Source organism: Rhinolophus ferrumequinum, chromosome 26 (genome assembly GCF_004115265.2).
Source record: "Rhinolophus ferrumequinum isolate MPI-CBG mRhiFer1 chromosome 26, mRhiFer1_v1.p, whole genome shotgun sequence".
Taxonomy (NCBI): Eukaryota; Metazoa; Chordata; class Mammalia; order Chiroptera; family Rhinolophidae; genus Rhinolophus; species Rhinolophus ferrumequinum.
Genome location: NC_046309.1, coordinates 20,660,000 through 20,681,772, shown reverse-complemented (window position 1 = coordinate 20,681,772; position 21,773 = coordinate 20,660,000). Strand labels below are relative to the sequence as shown.

The 21,773-nt window shown below is 37.2% G+C and overlaps 1 protein-coding gene across 1 annotated transcript; it reads left to right on the top strand.

Annotated features, from left to right (window-relative positions):
• Window positions 1-1,114: 1,114 nt before the first annotated feature.
• Window positions 1,115-20,099, top strand: SPAM1 (sperm adhesion molecule 1). Its single transcript, XM_033098820.1, has 5 exons — window positions 1,115-1,129; window positions 5,344-5,401; window positions 15,719-16,880; window positions 17,350-17,439; window positions 19,629-20,099. The coding sequence occupies exons 3-5, from the start codon at window positions 15,927-15,929 to the stop codon at window positions 20,097-20,099; spliced, it is 1,515 nt and encodes a 504-aa protein (XP_032954711.1). The 5' UTR covers window positions 1,115-1,129; window positions 5,344-5,401; window positions 15,719-15,926.
• Window positions 20,100-21,773: the final 1,674 nt, after the last annotated feature.

Sequence of the window (21,773 nt, the reverse complement as noted above, 5' to 3'; positions counted from 1 at the left end):
ATAGGCTCTTTTAAATTTGCTTTGCTGAAACATTCCGTACAGAATCTCCAGGCTGAACTTTAACAGTGTCTCGAAGCTAAGAAGCCAAGCCAAATTTTTGCCATCAGACTTCACTTATAATACGTTTAGATTTGGGTTCATTACTCTCTCCTCCAGGTCTCCAAAATATGCTGAGGTTCTTGTGCCTGCCACGAGAGACCCTCATTACTGGCCTGGTAATACTGCTGGGATTCCTGTAAGCTACGTACTAGGCCCATTTTTCCAAGGGGGCTTTACGGGCTTCTATAAAGTCAAACTTACTTCCTTAAAACTTGGTATCTTGAGTCTATGCATGTCTCTCTCAAACATGACTTTCCGCTCTAAGTCTTGGTAATGTAACCAATGTTTCTAATTTCTGCTGTTACAAGGAGAATAGATTCTAAGGATGTGAATATCTATATTGCCATGAAAATAAGAATACTCACTAACAGTTTCCAAATTCTGCATGGATCAGGTAAGGGAATAAAGATAAATGTTTCAAGTCTGCTTAAAAAAATACAATTTACCAAATTAAAGTAGTTCATATGTTGTTTAGGAAGAAGAAAATTTCCTTACATCTGGAAAACAAAGATTAAAAAAGCAGTAATGTTACAAATAAAAAGCCATAAAAATTGAATCACCTTCATCAGTTCACTTAATCCTATGTAATTATTTCATTTAGAATTTGACTTTTGGAAAGTTTGTCAAAAAGTTTGTCAAAAAGTGAGTTTGTAATACACTTTTAGGATCATAGGTCACTGAAACAATACTTAGTTATACATTTCACCATGGGGCAATTAGAGACTTCTCAGGTAAACACAGAAAGTTAAACAGTTGTAAGTGAAAGTTAGCTCTCAATATTAAGACCTGATTTTGCATCACAGTTGGTAAGACACAAAATTTTCCCTTTCAGGAAAATAACTTTAAAACGTAAAGAAAACCTTTTACAATCTATTATCAAAGGCGGATGAAAGCCCAAGAAAACTTTGTCCTTTTAGCAGATAAAAGAAAATTAAGTTTCAGTTTTACATAAGTACACCATTGATATTAAAAGTTATCTTTAAAAACACTGGTAATAACAATTCAACTTTAGCCAGCTTGATTACACAAGGTAAAGTTCTTTCTCTCTTTTTTGTCTTTCTTCCTATTCTGAGAAAACCAAGACAAAATTACTTTAATTTGCTTTAAACGAAATGCATCTCCATTCCTCATATCATTTTTTTCGTTTTGGCCGAAACATATCCTACTTTCCTTGTATACAGAATTCTTTACCTTATTCCTTTTTAGTAGCTTTAATCACATATATTAATTATAATTTTTAACTGATAGAAAACTTAAATAAGCAGTAAACAATTATGAACTGTCTTTTACATTACATTTTGTGGCTTGGCAAATTTTCATATACATTTTATAATTTTTAGAAATATGTGTCCTTTTTAATAATACAATCTTTTAATGTAACACAGATGTTCATTAACAGACTAAAATTATCTTTACTTCCTCTGTGATAGGAAGCCAAAAGTAGATGAATCTATGTTCAATGATTAAGTTTTTATTTTTTTATCTTATTCGGAAATTAGCTAGGTGTTCAATAAATTTCCATCATTTAACTTAGCAAAACTCTAAAGTCTCAAGTTATCAAAAGATTTTGAGAGCTACTTTTAAGTACATATATCTTAAATTATAATTAGTGTACCTAAACACTATTGTCCTATTTACGCTTATTTAATTTACTTGGGTTTTTATAAACAATTATGTATATGTTACTAATGATAATTTCATCATACCAAGTCATTTTTCTTGCTGACAAATTTTATAACAGAGATAACATGAATTTATTTGACTTGTAGTAAACCTAGGTAGTATGAAAGTATTATATTAAATTTGGATAACTCTAAAGATAGGGCTGTTTTAATTAAACGAATAAACCCAAACCAACTTCAGTACCAAATATTTTGCAAGATCTCGTGAACCTAAACTTCATCTGGATTAGTTTTTATTATATTTCTTAATTTTATAAGTGCTTAATGTAAGCCAATTAAATAGAGCTTTTTATAAATTAATTTTGCCAATGCCATTCAGAGGTAGAAAATACCATACACATATATACAGACACACATACATACAAATGTAAACAAAGACTTGTTAGCTTTGGTTTAAAATTTTTAGTCATGAGATGGGGACAATAGTACAAAATTCACTAGTTTATAAATAATAGTTGGGATAGATTAAGTTTCTCAGCTTAGATAGCTAAGGCTAAAAATATTTGTGGAGAAGACTTGTATTTGTATTTATCCTTAATAAACAATTTTAAGGAAGCTACGGGATAGATTTAGGCAAGGGAGACTTCCAGCAGTTTGTAATTATAAAAAGGCCTCTTTTCTTCTTTTCTTCACCCCTTATTTCAGGTTCTACTGATTGAATTAACCAGGCTCAGTCTCAGGCTACTATGTTTACATGTAAACATAGGTGGGCTATGTTTACATACCTGATTTTGTACAGATTTACAAGACAAAGACACTTATCTCTGTTACTTGAACTTTGGCTTCCAGCTGATCTATTTCTGATTAATTCCCTGTTTCCTTGAAAATAAGACCTACCCGGCCAATCAGCTCTAATGTGTTTTGGAGCAAAAATTGATATAAGTTCCGGTATTGCATTATATTGTATTATATTATATTATATTATATTATATTATATTATATTATATTATATTATATTATATTATATTATATTATATTATATTGTATTATATTATATTATATTAAAAACTGGGTCTTATATTATAGTAAAATAAGACCAGATCTTATATTAATTTTTGCTCCAAAAGACGCATTAGAGCTGATTGTCCGGCTAGGTCTGATTTTTGGGGAAACATGATTGCAGGAGGGCCTGGGGGACTGCTGAGGAGATAGGACAGTTTTGAAAAAGGGGAATTTATGTTCGAGTTTTGCTTTAAGTTTAATTCCTTTTTTTGCATCTTAGGCTAGCTGTTGTACTTCATTGTATGAAAGCCCTCCTCTTCCTTTTTTTTTTTTTCCTTTCAAACATAGTCAATTCAAAAAGGATCCACTAGCTGACCATTGATGAGTGGAATCTATTTAATAGCAATTCTAACCAAGAACCTTTTTATGGCTTTACCAAGGACACAAGAAGTATTCCACATAAAAGAGGGCAAAAGAGTTCAGTTTTCACAAGATCCAGAAACTTTACTCCCAGAGTTAGCCTAGAAAGCATAGACCTTTGTTATCATAGATGGAGACAACAAAAGTCCCTATAGACTGGGACTTTTTATGACAAATTCCCCTGATAGCTGGCATGACCAGACAAAGAGACGCCAATTACAAGCCCAGGTTGTTACCTGTTCTTCTGACCAATTATCAACAGTAGCGTGGAATTTCAGTCATTTGATTGGCTGCCCAACACACGCTGGTATGTGCACCTCTTGGATGGCAGAAACCACAGAGAATATTCTCACTGGTCCAAAAGCCATGCTCTCAAGACATAGAACAATGCATATGACATAACATACAGGGACAAAGAAGAACAGTGACCATCGGTAGGAGAAAATGTATCTACAAAATTAAGAGTACTCTATCAAATTTACCAGAGTCACTAAAGCCCCAAAAATTAGTTCCACAGATATTTTCTTATGCTAATTTAAATTTAGAAAAAGAAGAAAAAAAAAAGGATTTTCACTCTATTAGTATCCAACAGACCCTGCAGGCAGAGATCCAAGAGGCTGACACGGTAAGAACGCTTACTTTCTATCAGCATTATGGATCAAATGTCCCAGGATCTCTCTGTTGCAGCAGCCACCATGGTAGGCGCCAACTGACAGGGAGGGAGAAATATTCCTTTACCCTTCCAGGTTCTTCTGGCTGATCTAAGAATTAAATTGACGTGAGACAGATTAATAGAAGTCAAATTTAATTACATATGTCTGTAGAGGGGTTCCAGAAGAATAAGGACAAATTATGCAGTTGACGCATATGCCATCTTGAGCTAAACAGAAGCAGGTAGGGTTTGGGACTTCAAAGTGGAGAAGAGCAATTCACACGGAGATGGAAAAGCAAATGTTTGGTAACTAAGTGTTTACTGGGTGATGTAAACACTGATCTCTAGACACTGCCGAATTTCCCACCACACTGGGCCCAAATTCTTTGTAGATATATCTGGTGATAACTCTATTCCGACAATAGGCCCTTTATTTAAATTCTTATATTCAGTTAAGGGGAAGGTAACAAGAAAAATTTCCCAATTTATGTTTCTTAAAAATAATCAGTCTAAATTAATCCTCACGCCAGAGACATAATTTGGGGTAGCACATTTTGCTCCCCCACAGTTCCACCTTTGAAACTTCTCCTCAAAGTTTTACAGTCCAGAAGCTGAGTTTGTAGGTTTTTCCATCTCATTGAACCAGTTAGTGCTGAAAATAAGTCAGTTTAGTTCAATTCATTTCAGGAGGTGGTGATGCAGGTAGGGTTCTAGAGTTAGGCCTTTATTATGTAAGCAAGCAACCAGGTATTTAATAGGAGGCATTTCTTTGGAAACAAAAGAAAAATAAAGGTCAATGGTTGGAGCAAAGTATACACCAGTTGGGCCTTGGCAGTAGACAGTCAAGAAGTGTTCTAGATGTCAGAGTGGAAGCACTTTTTGCAGTTTGGAACGTCTCTGATGTCACTGAGTGTTCAGGTAAACTCTGAGTGGCTTACACAGCAGGCATGAAGATTGTCTAAAGGCAGGCTTTTGTGGCGATCTCTCAAGTTTATAACAGGCAGTTCAGCTTCAGTCTGTAAGGCTACAGGAAAAGGGCAGCTTTAGTTCTCCAAGATTCCAAGTCAAAAGTAGGAGAAAAATTAGATGTGTTAGTTGGATAGTTGTAGTCAAATATTTGAGGACACTGAAAGAATTCAGGATCCAGTCCAGTTTACAGGTGGAAAACAAGACCTCAAAGGCTATTACAGAATTATAACCTAATGTCCACAAGTATGTATTATACTTTCTATGAAACACAATTTTCTTTCTTTCAAAAACCACTCTAAATTTTTTTATCAAGGATAGACAAATTAAGACTAATTTATTTGCACAACAAATCTGTTTTTTGTTTTTTTTTTTTTTTAAATTGACCTGATTACATCAGTGCAGCGAGAATAGCATTTGATCACATAGGCTCTTTTAAATCTGCTTTGCTGAAACTTTTCATATAGAATCTCCCGGCTGAACTTTTAACAGTATCTTGAAGCTAAGAAGCCAAGCCAAATTTTTGCCATCAGACTTCGCTTATAATATGTTTAGATTTGGGTTCATTCCTCTCTTTTTCAGGTCCCCAAAATACACTGAGTTTCTCGTGCCTGCCAGGAGAGACCTCATTACTGGCCTGGTAATATTGCTGGGATCCCTGCAAGCTACGTATCAGGCCTGTTTTTCCAGGACGGTTTGGTTGGCTTCTGTAAAGTCAAACTTACTTCCTTAAAGCTGTTAGTATGTTGAGTCTATGCATGTCTCTCTCAAACATGACATTCCACTTGAGGTGTTGGTAATGTAACCTATGTTTCTAACTACTTAGGATCTGTGATATAGAAAGTTAGTAAATGTGAATACAGCCTTTCCATTGTCAGGGTCAAAACTGAGTAAGCGAAGTCAAAACTTAAAAGGTAATCACCACGCTAACACATTTAATCATTTGGAGTAAATGCACAAAAAACTAAAATTCTGTGAAAAAAATTAATAAAAGAGGTCAGCATTCTGCTCAAGTTATCTAAACGAAAAACAGCAGATGGTTTAGGGGTAAGAGTACTGCAATGGGGTCTCATTAAATGCATACCTTTGAAGATACTTAGCGTAAGCTTTAATTCATTTTTTTCAAATGAATTTAATTCTCATAGCAAAGTATGACAGTTAATTATACAAGCAAAAAGGTATCCATCATCTACATACTGTCGTAGACAATTAAAGCATCCAATCTCCTTTTTCAGAAAATGTCCTGTGTTTGTTTCATATTTTCATCTCCATAATGATAGTGATTTGTCCACTAGAGGCCTTGAACTTCAGAATTACCTAGAATGGGTTTTCTAGCCTTGGGATGGTGAGCAGGTGATTTAATTATTTTGAAAGCTTATTTCTTCATTTGAAAAATAAGGATGATAATTCTTACCCCAGCGTGTTACTGAGACCTTTTCAATGTCATAATTAATTGTTTACTGAAAGTCCTTGGATGACTTCATAATCAGTTGTTGATTGTCTGATTTTAGAGATTTGTTTAAAATTGCTTTCCTGTAAACAATGTCTCTTAAGGACATTTTCATGAAAGCCTTGCTGTGCTCTTGTAACACTTAAAATATAACAAATTCTGCACATTTGGTTAAAACAATTTAAGCCATCAATAAATATTACCTTAACTTGGATTTTTAAAACTGTTGCTATTGCATGTTAAGAATTAAAAGCAAATAAGCCATACACCATTGAATAAATGAATATTTTTTTGTCAAAACCATATACATTTATTAAGTAGCTACAGTACATTAGACGCAACTTTAGGAGTCTCACTACCCTGTAATTACATTGACAAGTGTGCATGTACCTTTGAAGATTCTTTCCCTTCCTTCCTTCCTTCCTTCCTTCCTTCCTTCCTTCCTTCCTTCCTTCCTTCCTCCCTCTCTCTCCCTCCCTCCCTCTCTCCGTCCCTCCCTCCCTTCCTTCCTACCTTCTATTCCTTTCTCTTCTTCCTCCTCCTTTTTCTTTTTTTTTGAAAAAGAATAGGTTTTATAAATCTTGTCTCCAACCCCCAACCTCATAGTAAGTCCAATCTCTTTAAAAATTCAGAAGCAGAACGCTCCCCAATCTTAACTAATATTCCTGAATATTTTCACAGCTGACTTACCCAACCATGCAGAGTTCCTTCCTTTCCCGTAACTTTGGTTGAGTTGGTGAGCTTCAGGGACACTTCTGTCCTGTCATAAATTAGCCAGGTTCTTTGTTGCCCATCACCCTAACACTGAGTTCCTACATCTCTTGTCTCAGGTGAGGGTTGTAGGGAAACTCTTATTTTCCTCTATTCTTAGTGGGAAGACAAACACAGCTGCCTGCCCTTCTTATCCACAGGGGTAAATGTGCTCAGGTTTTCGTGGAGTAGTGTAGATGGGCAGAGATAACTGTGAATAATAGTGCATCTTCAGAATGCCACTAGAAGGTCGATGCAGTTAATCGTTCTTTATCCAAAATATATGTGATGTGCTACACGTATTATTTTAACAATAACAATAATAATGGTTATTAACGATTACTTATGTCTTAGAGATGTAATAAACATGCTAATGGCCAAAGTAAGTTTGGTACTGAGAAATAATCTTGTTAACTATGGTTTCTTTGATTTCTGGTAACTGCTCTTTCTCCTCTTTTGTGAATTAGAAGCAGAACCAGCCTACTTTGCTAAACTAGAATATAACCCGCAAACACTGTAAAAACATCTGGACTCCATATTAATAAATTGTTTTGTTAGTCCCTTACTTAACATGCCACTTACCTATTCTGCTAATCCAGTTTAAAAGACTGAAAATTGTCCAGAAAAGGCATATTTGCAAGTCAGAAAAAAATTTCAGCAGGGCTGAGGCAAGACAGTTCGAAGTGTGAGCTTGAATGAGTTGTTTTCTTAGTGGCCTCTTCCTCAAAGATGCAAAGACGCAGCCGCATAAAGCAATGCATGCGAAGGCTGGAGTCAGTCTGATCTGCTGATAGAGTCATGATCCGTGAAACCTTGTGGTGTGAGTTCCTCTCTCAGCACCCTGTGTGCTGATAACTCCATTGCTAACGCCCGGTACCATCCTCGCATCTGGCTCCACTGCGGTGGGAATTTGCTGAGTATTTATTTCATTTCCACCAGAACAATTGCTAATGACTCTCATATTTACATTTAAAAATAATAATAAAAACAATTTCCTAGAGAAGCTTTAATGCTAGCAGGTCTGTGAATCATTAAATGGTCTTGGGCTTTGCCTCTTTATTTTTCATGCTTTTTACAGAAGAGGGTAAATATTACCCTCAAGGAATAATAATAATAATTAATAATAATTACAACAGGCATAACTTGCATTTATTTGGTATTCATTATGTGCCAAGTGTAAGGAAGGAAAAAGAACTTTCCTTCACTTCCTTAGGTTCTGCGGCCGGAGCCTATGAATTGAATTGACACAAGACAGATGAACAGGAGAAAAACTTCAATGTTTTTACATGAACACTAGGGCCTTCATAGGAAAAATGAAGACAAAAAGAGGCAGTTAGGAGAGTCCAAGAGCTTATAAATCTTTTTAACCAAGAACGATAAATTGTAAAGAAGTGACAATACAAAAGAAAAGGGGTTGAAGTTTCTAGGGGCAATAAATTGTGGAAAAGTGACTAATAATTATATGAGGGAAACTAATGGAAAACAAAAGTGTTATTTTAGTAGCTTTGTTGGTACAGATCCATCTCAGAGTCAACTCTCAGTCTCCAGTGATAAGATGTTCTTCGTTTCCTGGTGCAGGGAGTATACCTTTCCCATAGAAATCTGATGTCCTGCTTTGGGCAGAAAGGAGGAGGTCAGAGACCCCTTCCTGCATTTACTGTCATTTGCTTAATCCCCTTCAGCTCAAAATAATCAACATGCCGAAATGGCATATTTTGGGGTGATGTTCTGCACCCCTGCACAGGCATTGTGCTAAGTGATTTGTGTACATTTCATTAAAATTTCACAACAGACCCATGAGATAGTTGCTATTATTATCCACGTTCTTTTAACAAACAAACAAACAAACAAAAACCCCCAGAATAAAATGCAGTACAGTTAAATAGTTCAGGCAAGGTCACTTTGCTACTCAGCTAGGCTAGATCCCAGGCCTGTTGGGTTTCCGGAACTAACTAAATCGGTTAATCTAGTAGTTGGTCATTGACAGACATTACTTTAAGGAGTCCTCAGACAGCTGAGAATTCTATTCTGATTGCTGAAGGGATTAAAGAGGTTTAACAATTTGCCCAAGGCCATCGAATTAGAAAGTGGCTGTGTTTAGGATTCAAATCCAGGTGTGTCAGACTCCAAATCTTTTGTGTATTGAAGTGGTTTGATCCATTCCACAGTGAAAAAATAAAAACGCATGTTCCATTGTGACCCAGTGCATGTAGATATAAATACACAACTGATAGGAAAGTTTCACATAATGATACTATCACTTACTACATGTGATGTCATGTTGCTGTTTCCTATCCTATCGTATTATGCTATGCTATCCTATCCTATCCTATCCATCTCCTATTCCACTCTATTACAGTCTATTTTACTTATTAATTTTAAAATGTTCATTACAACCAATGAAATCAATTTGATGGTCCACATGACTTTCTTGGATAATTGTGTTTACAATTACCCTCCATTTGTGCCTGAAATGCATAGGACTACCTAGGTGGTATTTAGTTTTTGCCCTGAAATGCTCTTTGTAATCAGATTTTGGCTAGAGATTATGTCAGTGTGGAGGGGCTGGCTGAATTCTCCTGTGGAAGGGGTGAGGGGTCCTATTTTCTTTAACTAGAAGCATCTGATCTTCCTTGAAGCAAAACTCCAGCACCTGCTGATTTATAGTCAAAGGTAACTTAATTGTAAATACAACTTTTTCGGCATTCCTACCATTTGAAGTGAATCTTTCTAGGTCTGACTGTTCCTCTTCCTCTCTCTCCTTTTTCATTGACCACATTCTTGCAAGGAGACTTGGATTACTGCTATTACACCGAAACTTCTCTGTATTGTATAAGAAGAATAACAATATCCATGATAAGTATTTATTTGGTGTTCTTGGACTGGGAATTTTTCTAGTGATACCCCAAATCTAATTACATATGTTGGCTTTTATGGCTTGTATAGGTCAGAAACAATACTCTCCACACCTTATTACAGCTATCTTTCTTATAATGTGGGGTAAATGCAAATGAAGCATAATAAGCAAGATTTAATAATATAGGTAGTCCAGGAGACATACCACGGCACTTCAGATTTACAGAGGTTCATAGATTGCATATCACACATCATCCCAGCATTCCTGGGTGTTAGAGTGATCCAGGCATTACCCGTATATTTTTAAAGAGTTAAGTGACACCTGAAGATTAAATAATTTTAATCCTTACCTGTTGCATCATAGAGCTAAAATCAGAAATAAAGCCTCAATCCTTTTCTGGATCTGGTCTCCAAATCCCTTTAGCCATGAGACAGAGCCATGAAACGGAAGATTAAGGTAGAAAGAAAAAGGTTAAAAGTGAATGTAAGAACAAGAGAGAAAAAAGACACTGTAAAGGGAGACACTTCTGCTAGGTGGCCCAAGTGTTCTAATCTTGGACTGTATTACATTATTAGCTTAAGAAATGGTGGCAATTGGGGGGCAGTTCTGAGAACATCAGATTAGGTTAGAATTAGTGATCTTTAAAGTCTCTGCTAATTATAACCTAAAATATATCTTACTTTCTATAGAACAATGTAAAGTCAAAAGTAGCTATTGTTACTTAAGGTTGATAATTGTCACCTCTTCAACTCTTTACCTTCTGTTTAAGATACAATGAATTGGGTTTTATACAATAGATAAACTGGGAGAATGGTAGGAGATTTAAAGTAACTTATTGAAACTGGGTGAAGGAAAAACAATTGATGAAAAGATTAATTGATGGATAGATAGATTGACTTATTCGCCCATTCAATTAAGTTCTTATGGACCACCTACTATGTACCAGGTACAGAACTTGGAGTTTGGGTCAAAATAGTAAGCTAGCAGTCTAATGAAGGAGACAATCGTATTTCAAATTTGAACACACACTGTGAGTGGTGCTAAGACATAAGTACAGTTTTCATGAGAGCCTTAAAGTAGCCTTGGTGGCAATCAGAGATTAACACTTCAATAGTCAGAGCTTTTTGTTAAGGCTGCCCAGTGGGAGCAGTCATTCAGGGATATATCTCTGGGCTCAGAATAGAAACTAAAAAAAAATCTAGAACAAAGAGATTCACACCAGAGGAGCAAGGCAGGATCGGTGGAATGGGATATTTATTATGTCCATAACAACGTGTAGCCACAAAACCCTTCTTCTTCAAAGAAATAGGAACTTTCACATGGATAATAAAAGACTGGGGCTTTATTTTTCTTTACATCCTGGCTAAAAAGCTGACCTCGACTGAGTCGCCACACATTCCTCGGAAGTTAGAGAAAGATGAATATGCTGGGAAAACATTTGGTTGCTTGAGATTTCAGCCATAGTTTTGCTTTCACAAAATGTGCATTCTCCAAGTTGACTGCAGGACAGGGCCTTTTAGGAAGATATATATTAAATCACTTAAAACTCTGACAAGATTTTTGAACCAGTTTTCTATTCTAAGGGGAAAAAAATCAGTCTGCATCCTACCTGCTCATTTTGAGGTCCTATTATCTCTACCGGATCCAGATACCTTAAATAGATAAGAGAAAATACTTGTTGCATTATCTTTTGAAGCCGAACTCCTATCTTTTTCTTTAATGGCATTTATCTTCAGCATGATTTAATGTGATTAGTTATAGTTGATGCAGTGTGTCCCTACCATCTTTGGACTAAAGCAATTTATGAACAGATAGGTTTTTTTCTGTTTGTGTTAGACTACAGTGGCCATTTGTATCCTTGGTATAATCCCATGTGTAGAAAAAGTAGCTATGACTTTGACAATTCAGAGAAATAAAAACCAAAAGTTATCTGACTGGTCAAAGGAAGAGAAACATCGTTTATTTCTACTAGAAGAACAATTGCCAACCCATAGGCCAAGTTCTGGCCTATTACACTTTTGTGAACTTGTGCAAGGCATTGGTGACAATGGAGGGGTTCATTGTTCTTTTTAAACTTTGACTTGTTTGGTACTGACGGAGCCCTTTTGCCTCTTCGTGCTGAGTTACTGTACAAGGACTGGTCCCAGGTTGATGGTGGATGGGTGCTGGCATCATTGAGCGCAGTCTGGGGTTTAACCAGTGGCATTGCAAAGAGCATTTTATGACCGATGGCTGTCAAGTCTTGCCCTCTTCCCATCCTTGTCACCATTTTACTCTCCGACTTACTTACATTACTTCTATCTTGCCTCTAATTGTATCTTGTATAGAGTAGTTGTGATGATCATTCTGAAACACATCTGATCATGTCACTACCCTAACAAAATGCTCTTTGGGGCCAGGGTCCCCTGATTGACAGTCCCCACCTCTGTTGGCTGACACCCTCCACCCCCCAATGTTTAAACACTGCCAACATTTAAATGTGCAGAGATTTTTGTCCATATTTAAAATGTGTATTTCCACATTTAGAAAACTGACATTAAAAATGAGAAGATTTGGCATCATTCCAAATAACTCGTGCCAAAAAACCGGTCTTCTTTGAGACAAGGTATGGCCTTGGCCATAGTTCACACACCTTGCCTCTCTCACGTATTTCGCTCCCTGCCCACGGGCTGCAGTCAGAATTCTTTACTATGGCCTCTGAGCCTCCTCGCTGTCAACAGTATCTTTCCTTTTCAGACCCTCCCACTTCTCCCACGCTCAATTATTGACTGCATCACTGCAAATACTATGCTTCTGTGTCGAATCCCTGCCTCTGTTCCCAGACCCCACTCCTACTTGGGTTTGTCCAACTTTAGCATCATTCTCTGTCTGGAGCCATGTCTCATCTACCCAGGTGTCTTTGATTTTTGGCTCTCATGGTGCCTTAGGCATATCCTAAAACACTACTCTTGTGCTGTTCACCTCTGGCCATTAATTTCTGCATTTCTTACATCTGTTAGCAAGTACGTGCAGTTTTCCTTTTTTAAAAAATTGTCAGTGCTTGCCATAGTATTTGACATACTATAGGGGTTCAGGGAGTGTTGGATGAATGAGTGTCTGATTTAATTATTTTTAGGCAATAAGATCCCCAATGGATAGAGAGAAGCTTAGGGCTATTAAGGTGACAGCCAATGCAAACATACTCTTTGCTATATTTGTGAAACTCTGGGCTTACGCTAGTTAGTTACTCCACATAGGTCTCTGAAGTGAATGGTGAGAATCCCTAAGATTCTGCTAACAGCTTAAATGGAATTCATTTAATGCTTTCACTTTAGCCACGAACCTATGATCTGTGATTTCTGAATCTTGCCTTTGTACTTTAGATCGGAGAATGTTTTTCTCTTCCACCTCTCTTTTCCTTTCTTTCCTCTCAGTTATATCTTAACACTTATTCATGAATCTCTAAACTGTCTGTCTGTTTGCCTAGAGAAATTAAATTCCTCTAGGGCCCTTACCTCTGGGACTGAAACCTGCATTCAGTTTCAAGTTCAAGTGAGTCTTCTTGGCCTCATGTGCTTTTCACTTGGTTCATGGCCTTGGCTTAGACAGATACCAATTGTCGTACTTTGTGTGAAACGGTGATATTTGAGGCGGTTATGTTGACAAGCATCAGGTGAGCCGGGGTGGAGGAATTTGCCTTTTCTCCTTAAACTTTGAAGTTCTCAGGAAGGCTTTATTCCATATAATGAGCCTGGAGGATGTGGGTTCTGGTTCTGACTCTGACACTGGTTTGATATTTTCAGGTCAGTTTGGGTAAAAGAGTTACCTTATGATACATATAAATAATCCAGTCTTTCTCTTGAACTTAAAACAAGTTTGAGAAAGGAAAAGAGACTTATAGAAACTACACTCCTTTCTTTTATCTGTGGCAATCATAAGTTTCCTAGGGCTGCTGTAACAAACTGCCACAAATTAAAACGACAGAAATTTATCTTCTCACAGTTCTGAAGTCTAGGAGTTCTGAATCAAGATGTCAACAAGGCCATGTTCTCTCTCAAGACTCCAGAAAAGAATCTTTGCCTATTCCCAGCTGGCTCCTCAATCCTTGGTGTTCTTGGCTTTAGGTGCTTCCCTTCAATCCCTGCTTCTATAGCCACGCGCCCTTCTTCCCTGTACCTCTGAGTCCGTGTGTCCTCTCCTCCTCTTATATGCATACCGGTCATTGGACTTAGGGCCAACCCTAAATTCAGGATGATTTCATCTCCATATCCTTGACTACTTACATCTGCAAAGACTCTATTTCCAAGTACAGTCACGTTCTGAGGTTTGGGGTAGAAATAAATTTAGGGGAGGACACTGTTCAAACTATTAGAACGATTCTTCCTTTCAAGGTCAACAGCCTTATTACTTTTTAAAATTTGAAATTTACATTCACAATTTTCAAAAATAGAAGCGTTCATTCTTTTTTGAAGAGGTCTGTGGATAGAGATCTTCCCAATAGGCTCTTTTTGCCCCATGTGTTTCGTATATAAAATGATCATGTGGAAATTAAATGTGCACGTTAATTATTTCGATAAGCTTAGCCTACTCCTTCCTTGAGATAGAGAGACATCGAATCCTTCCTTTATTCCATTGACTTCTCCTCCTCCCTGTTATTCAGACATTGGTATTGGTAGATGGTAGTTGAAAGGAATTAATTTTTTCCCCCCATAGTACCTTAGGTGAAGAGTTCCTAGGTCTTGAATAAGGAAATTTATAAGGACTTAAATTGTGACAAATGTTAGCTCTTTTACAATGTTCTAAATATTCAGGAGAAAATCCATTATCTTCAAAGCATGAGACTGTAATAGTTCTTAAGATTTTATTTTATTCTATCTATAGTGTTCTCTTTAGAAAAATTACCTTTTCAGCAATGGGAATGAATGGATAATTCGCTATGGTAAGGACACACATTCCTGGGAAAAATGGTACAATTCTTAAATGGTAACTTCACATAGCAGTATAGTACTAATCTAATGATGACAAAAGGATCTAGTTTCCTCCTAGGATCACAGAACATTTAAACATGTCTTCTTGCAGGTGATTTTTGCAAATACCAAATATTAAATAATACATAGCTTAATTTCTTATTCTCGGCTCATACCATTTCATTGTACCACAAAATGTGCCATAACTCTTCACATGTGACAATCAGAATGACAACACAACCTCACTTAGAGATTATAAAAGACCAAAATCCATATATTGCTTTTATTAAGCTAAGCCAGAACCAATCCTTTTAGTGGAGGATACAAAATCATAAAAATTTTTATTAACTTAAACATGAGAGTACATTATTACTTTGAGATATGACAAAGCACTGTTCCAAATAGCACTTGAACTTGTCCCACAGCAGGAGATTTTGGTTGATTCAATAGTTGCAAGCAAACTTTTGAGTTATTATCTCTGACAGAAGTGAATTTTGCCTTGTCATCTACCTGTCCCCCTTTAAAAAAAGATGAAATCTCACAATTCTATGAAAGGTTGTTTTCGATTTTTGGCAGACTGCTATAAAGTGATCTTTCAAGAAATAACAAATAAAAATGAGAGGTTCAACTTGGAAGTTATTTTTATTTAGCAGGCTTTTGCTAAGGCATTGCTTGGTACAGCATTCTGCACAACTGGGAAGGCAAAAAGAAAATAGCTGCATACACCTCTCTGTAGGTTCAGTGTAATTTAGGAAAATGAGATAAATATTACCTATTACAGGACTTATATCACATATAACAGGAAATAATTTTATTAATTCAAATATAAGAGTCCTTCATCTTTAAAAGTTGAATGAAACTCCCTGCCCTTCAAGTTGATAACGTGGTAAAGCTTACAATTCCTGATACAGAAATGTAGTATAACAATACATTCTATATGTCCTTCTTTTTCAGTTATAGATGAAGCAACTTTCAAAACCTTCCTGAAACATGAAGCAGGAAGAATAATATGTAAAAGTAATATGATCATCATACCTCTTTATTCATCCAAGTGGCTTCATTCTACTATTCCCTCTTCTGTGCTTAACTCTTGCATCAAATATTGGATAAATCGAAGTGTGTAGGAAGAAATAAGTGATTTTCATAGCCATTACTCTTTGAAATGGAAGGGCTAAGGTTCAAGCATGTCTTCTTTAGGAGCTTTGTTGGGTCCAGTGGAGCGTCCCAGGTTGTGTTCACCTTCCTTCTGCTTCCATGTTGCTTGACTCTGGATTTCAGAGCCCCGCCTTATCTCCCAAATATTTCTTTTCTCTGGGCTTGGAATGCCCCAACTGAACCTTGTTCTAAGAAGTTTAACATGACTCTAGATCTGAGCCTCTTCTCTTTGATAGGAAATCCCCAAAAAGATGCTACAGGACAACCCATTACCTTATTTTACGTTGATAGACTTGGCTTATATCCTCATATAAATAGATATGGCCACGATGAGAATGGAGGACTCCCCCAGTTGGGTTCCTTACAAGGGCATTTGGACAAAGCTAAGGATGACATTGCCATTTACATGCCGGTAGACAACAAGGGCTTGGCTGTCATCGACTGGGAAGAATGGAGGCCTGTCTGGGCAAGAAACTGGAAACCTAAAGATATTTATAGGAATCGGTCTATTCAGTTGGTTCAGCAACAAAATTCACAACTTTCTATCACAGAGGCCACCAATATAGCCAAAGAAAACTTTGAAACGGCAGGAAAACAGTTCATGCTAGACACTTTAAAATTGGGAAAACAACTTCGGCCAAAACACTTATGGGGTTATTATCTTTTTCCTGATTGTTACAATCACCATTATAAGAAAGACAATTACGATGGGCATTGCTTTGATGTAGAAAAGAAAAGAAATGATGAGCTTAACTGGTTGTGGAATGAAAGCACTGCACTTTTCCCATCCATTTATTTGAATACCTACCTATCGTGTAATGAACGAGCTGCACTCTTCGTCCGGAATCGTGTTCAAGAAGCCATTCGGGTTTCTAAAGCACCCAATCCTAACAATCCACTTCCGATTTTTATATATACTCGTCCAGTTTTTACTGATGAATCTTCGAAATTCCTTACTCAGGTAAGTAAATCAAGGGATGAGGGCTATGAAATAGTGCCCACAAATGGTGTTTGGTGGAATTTAGCATCGTTTTTAAAGGGAGTAAATTTAGCTTTTAATATCCTTTAGGAATATGCACAAGGTGGTTCCGCATTATTATATGAATGTAAAATATGAATATATTTCATTTAAATGTAATTATATCATACATTGCTAAGGCAACCATGGAAAATTAGGTAGTAACTCGGTTCCTCTTTTTTTTTCTTTCATGGGGCTGCTCCCTTGTCAATAGACGTAATTAAAATAATAATAGAAATATCTGTATTTTTGTTGTAGCAGAGTAGTGGTGGCATGATAGATAGAAATAAATAGTGAGGGAATATTTAAATTATTATTGTTGGGTCAGCACTCTTAGCTTTTGGGTTACTGTCCTATGTATAACACTTTCATTTTATTCCTATCTGTTAACTCTTTCTGTCACATTTGCCAGGAAGACCTTGTGAATACACTTGGTGAAACTGTTGCTCTAGGTGCATCTGGAATTATAATGTGGGGAAGCCTCAATTTAAGTCAAAGTTTGGTAAGTTGAACTGATAGGACGTAGATGAAAACATTTCTACTTTTAATATTCTAAAGGATTGTTGTGGTATTGAATGAAAAAATAAGTACTATGCTTGGCACAGTACTAGGTGCACAGTTAATACTGGCTGAATCATGCTGTCGTTCATTTGTTTGATTGTCTCCAGGTAGAAAATTTTGTACTTGTTTTCCAGTGAGGACCAGAAATTCAGTGAGATTAATTGAAATTCTGTAGGCTATGGGGCTTGCTAGAAACGTAGCAGCAAACAGAGCAAAGTTCTTTCACCATGGACCTACATTCTCAGAAGTAGAAATACAATGTATGTAGATATACGATAATATGTCAGGTAGTGAGAAGATTGGCTGAGGGATTGGGTGAGTAGGATGGACAAGAGAAGTGGTGAAAATGCCTCCACGGCTTTTGGCTTGAAGGAGTTGCCTCTGAAATGGGAAAGATTTTAGGAGTATGGTGAGGGCTGAGCAGGGAAGGAAATAGGATTTGGGGGTTTGGGCAATTGGGAGTTACTTTTTGAAAACATTCCTAACTTGTTCAAAGCTTCCCTAAGGGAGAGGAAAAGGAACCCTTCTTCATTTTCCACAGGTTATATTTAATAGTGTCTAAGTAAAATTTTAAGTAAAACTTATTTTATGAAGAAAAAATATCTTATTTTGGTCTCTATAGTATGAATTCTACTCATTCTCTCCTAATGAATTTTCTTTAGTTCAAAAAGCCTTTCACTATCACAACCTAACCCTTTTCTCTCTTCCTTTATTTTCGTCCTTGTTTAATTCTCCATGTCAGGTCTTTATCTCCCACCTCTTCAATTCTCTTGACTCAAAGCAAGAGTAAAGCTATCACATGGACACTGCTGAACTGGAGCTGAACTTTGCCTTCTCTAATGGCTATGGAAATACTAATGATGGAGGTGCCATGGAGAATGTCTACTGAAGTTCATGGCCCAGGAGTCTTATCCTAGGACCCACAGGGAAGACCCTGTACTCTAAGATTAGAAGAGACCTTTGGATCGCTTCTCCTTCAGATAGATTAGCCATATTTTTACTTCCTTTGTAAAAGTACTTAATAGCAGTCACCTTAATGAAATTCTTTCCCAGTAATCTGAGCCCTTCTACCTGTTTGGTAGAATTCTATTGTCTCTGGCTTGATCACCAATAAAGAGAAATAACACAAAATATAAGTTCAGAGAAAGATACATAGGCCCCTTTTGCAAAATCTTTCATATGTCAGAAAATTATTTAAAAGCTGTAATTTACCTAAGTACAATCCTAATCTTTATTAGTTGTTTTCCCAGATCTATAAACTCCTTTCTCAAGGGTCCTATGATGGGATATAATGGAACCATTTAAAAGTTCTCCGTCTAACTTCCTTTTTTTTTTTAAAGAACTGAGAACTCTACTCTTACTTTGATGAGAAATAAATTAGGCATTCCCCAATTAGTAGGATGATGTGACATGCTATTTAATTGTCACACTTTTTTTTACTTGCACTTTAATCTTAGATTCACATTCTTCTATCACGAATCTCAGATCTTCCTCAGTATTATTCATACAGGGACCATTCTTCAACTTTAAGACAACGATTTTCTAGTTAATGTCACTGCCTTGGAATTGTCCCTTGTGGAGTGTTGTGTATACTTCTGCTACCTTTCCCAATTTAGGAGCATTCTGAATACCAGTTGTATCGTTACTTCCCCTTTTTCCTATGTCATTTGTAATCAGTAGAGTCATGGATTATTTGTTGTGTTTCCTGAGTTTCACTGACAGCTTGAGAAACTGGGAATTGCAGGCTTACTTACTATGATTGGAATTGACTTAAAACAATTGTTATAAAACGTAAGCAAACCATTTCTTTCTAATTCCATTTTATTAGATCCAATGGTGTGACAGAGCCAGCTCCTATGGGTCCCAGCTCATGAGACCTGATTGTTAAATATTTGGAAACTTTGTGAACTGGTTGTTCAACACAGCCATTATTAAAAATTAAATTATACAAATTTAGGATAAAGTAGTGTCAAAAACAAATCAATAAATACTCAAAATGTATCAGTTATTTATTTAATTTCTTGAGGTTATTTATTTATATCTATAGTATCCGTAAAAGTGGAAATGCTATGTAATGGTGTGCTAGTCCATTGAGACGGATCTTGATATGCTGACCTTGTTATTTCACAGGACTCCTGCACTTATCTCCAGAATTACATGACGACTACATTGAATCCTTACATAATAAACCTCACCCTAGCAGCCAAAATATGTAGCCAAGTGTTTTGCCAGGAGCGAGGACATTGTGTAAGGAAAAACTGGGATTCATTTGACTATCTTCACCTGAACCCAATGAATTTTGCTATTAAAATTACAGATGATGGAAAATTCATAGTACAAGGGAAACCCACAGTGGAAGACCTGAAGCAATTTTCCGAAAAATTTAATTGCAGCTGTTATCCCAATGTCAGCTGTGAGAAGAAAGTTGTTTTAACAGACACTCAAGCTATTCATGTATGCGCTACTAAAGATGTTTGTGTGGAGACCATTCTAAACTCAAAAAATGAAATATTCCATTCAAGTACAAGTTTACTGCTCTGCTTTTTATTATTTTTAATTTTTTTTGAAAATGAATGCTGTGGCACACAAACAAGAATTTGAAAGTGTTGGAGAAGAACTTCCAGGGTGTCGTCAAAGAGATAATGTGTCCATGGCTTAGAGTGGTACACAGTAGTGATGGCCAAATGACGACTTTACAATAAAGACACTCTCAGAACTCCTGACCTGGCCTATGTTTTTTCTTGCACACACATCACAAGATGATTTTTACCTCCCTATAAGGTAAGCATCATAAGGAAAGGTATTTGGTCTATTTTACTTGCTGCTATATCCACGGTATGATGAACAGCATCTGTGGTCTTGGTAGGTGCCCAGCAAACATTTTTTGAACAAATAAAAGCCAGTGGGGCAACCAGTAAAGGATTTTAAGTGTGGGAGTTGTCATGACCACTTTTCATAATCCAAGTCCTCGTGGCCCGTTTCCTTAGCTCTGCCCTTCATTCTCCACTCCTTTTATGATTCTACTGTCGAAGCCATGTTTTCATAAGTAAGCCATGAAAGGAGGTCATTGATCATGGCATGTAAAGGACACTTTATATGGACTAGTTTACTTAGAATCCTTTAATGGCTGTCAGGTGGTCAGGATTCAGAACGAACGGAGACAGCAAGGCGAATTGGAAAAGGCATGGATTTGGGAGGTGGACAGTTATAAACCCTGCTTTGCAACATTTACTAATGGGGTGGTCAGAACGAACCACCCCAAGATGTGCTTCTGTGGTATGTGGGTTATTTTGAGGTTAAGGTAATTTTAGCTTCAGGCTCAAGAGAAACTTCTTCCTCTCCCTTGACTACCTGGAAGAACTTGATTTAAGGGACTTGCCCATAATAAGAGATTATCAGTAATAATCTATTTTGGACCCACCTATATGGCAGAGCAAACTTCTATTTACTAAGCATCTGCACTTCTTTTCATCCTGCAATGACCCTTTGAAGCCCCCAAGGCACTTTGTCTCCTTCCTAGCTCAGGATGTATTCTACACGTATGATCCCTTGCTATCTCTTACCCTCTCTTGCGTGTGGGGTCTCTGACTCTCTCACGTATGCAGGGTTCCCATACATATGTATGTATTAAATTTGGTTATTTTCTTGGTGTTCAGCCACTCCCTGTTTGTTACCTTTTCAAAGTCAAAGAGATGAGCACAGGTGGACGTGACAGTGCGGCAGGTGTTTTTCACAGTGATGACACTGCAATTCCGGGGCAGGAATGCTAAACAGATGCCACGTGCCTTTCCTCAGACTGAGAAGGCATCTGGAAATGAATGGGGTGGCGTGAGAAAGGGGCCGTGTGGGGAGACACGATGAAAGGAGGCATCAGAGGTCAAGTAGCAGGGCGAGGGGCAGGTAGAGAGACCCTGGGGCTGAATGTAAAGTGATGGGGGTGGCGGGGCGGATGGAGTAGGAAGAGCAAGCAGAAACGGATCCAGAAAGACTGGTCGGGAAAAGTTTCTTTTGTGTCCAGGTCTTAATTTATGAAGGGGATTGAGTGATGACACGGAAAGGTCAATACCATGGAAACAAAAGTTTAATGTTACTCACAGTTCCCCGAGAAACAAGAGGCATGGTTCACGACACATGGACAAGAAACACCGAGTGTCAGCCAGGAAGCAGAGGCAGGAGTGGAGGTGGGTGTGCATAGGGGGAGCGCTCAGAATCTGGCCCTTATTGGGGTTTCTGTGGGAAAGGCAAGGCAGGGCAAATCGTTCAGGACTGGCTGGT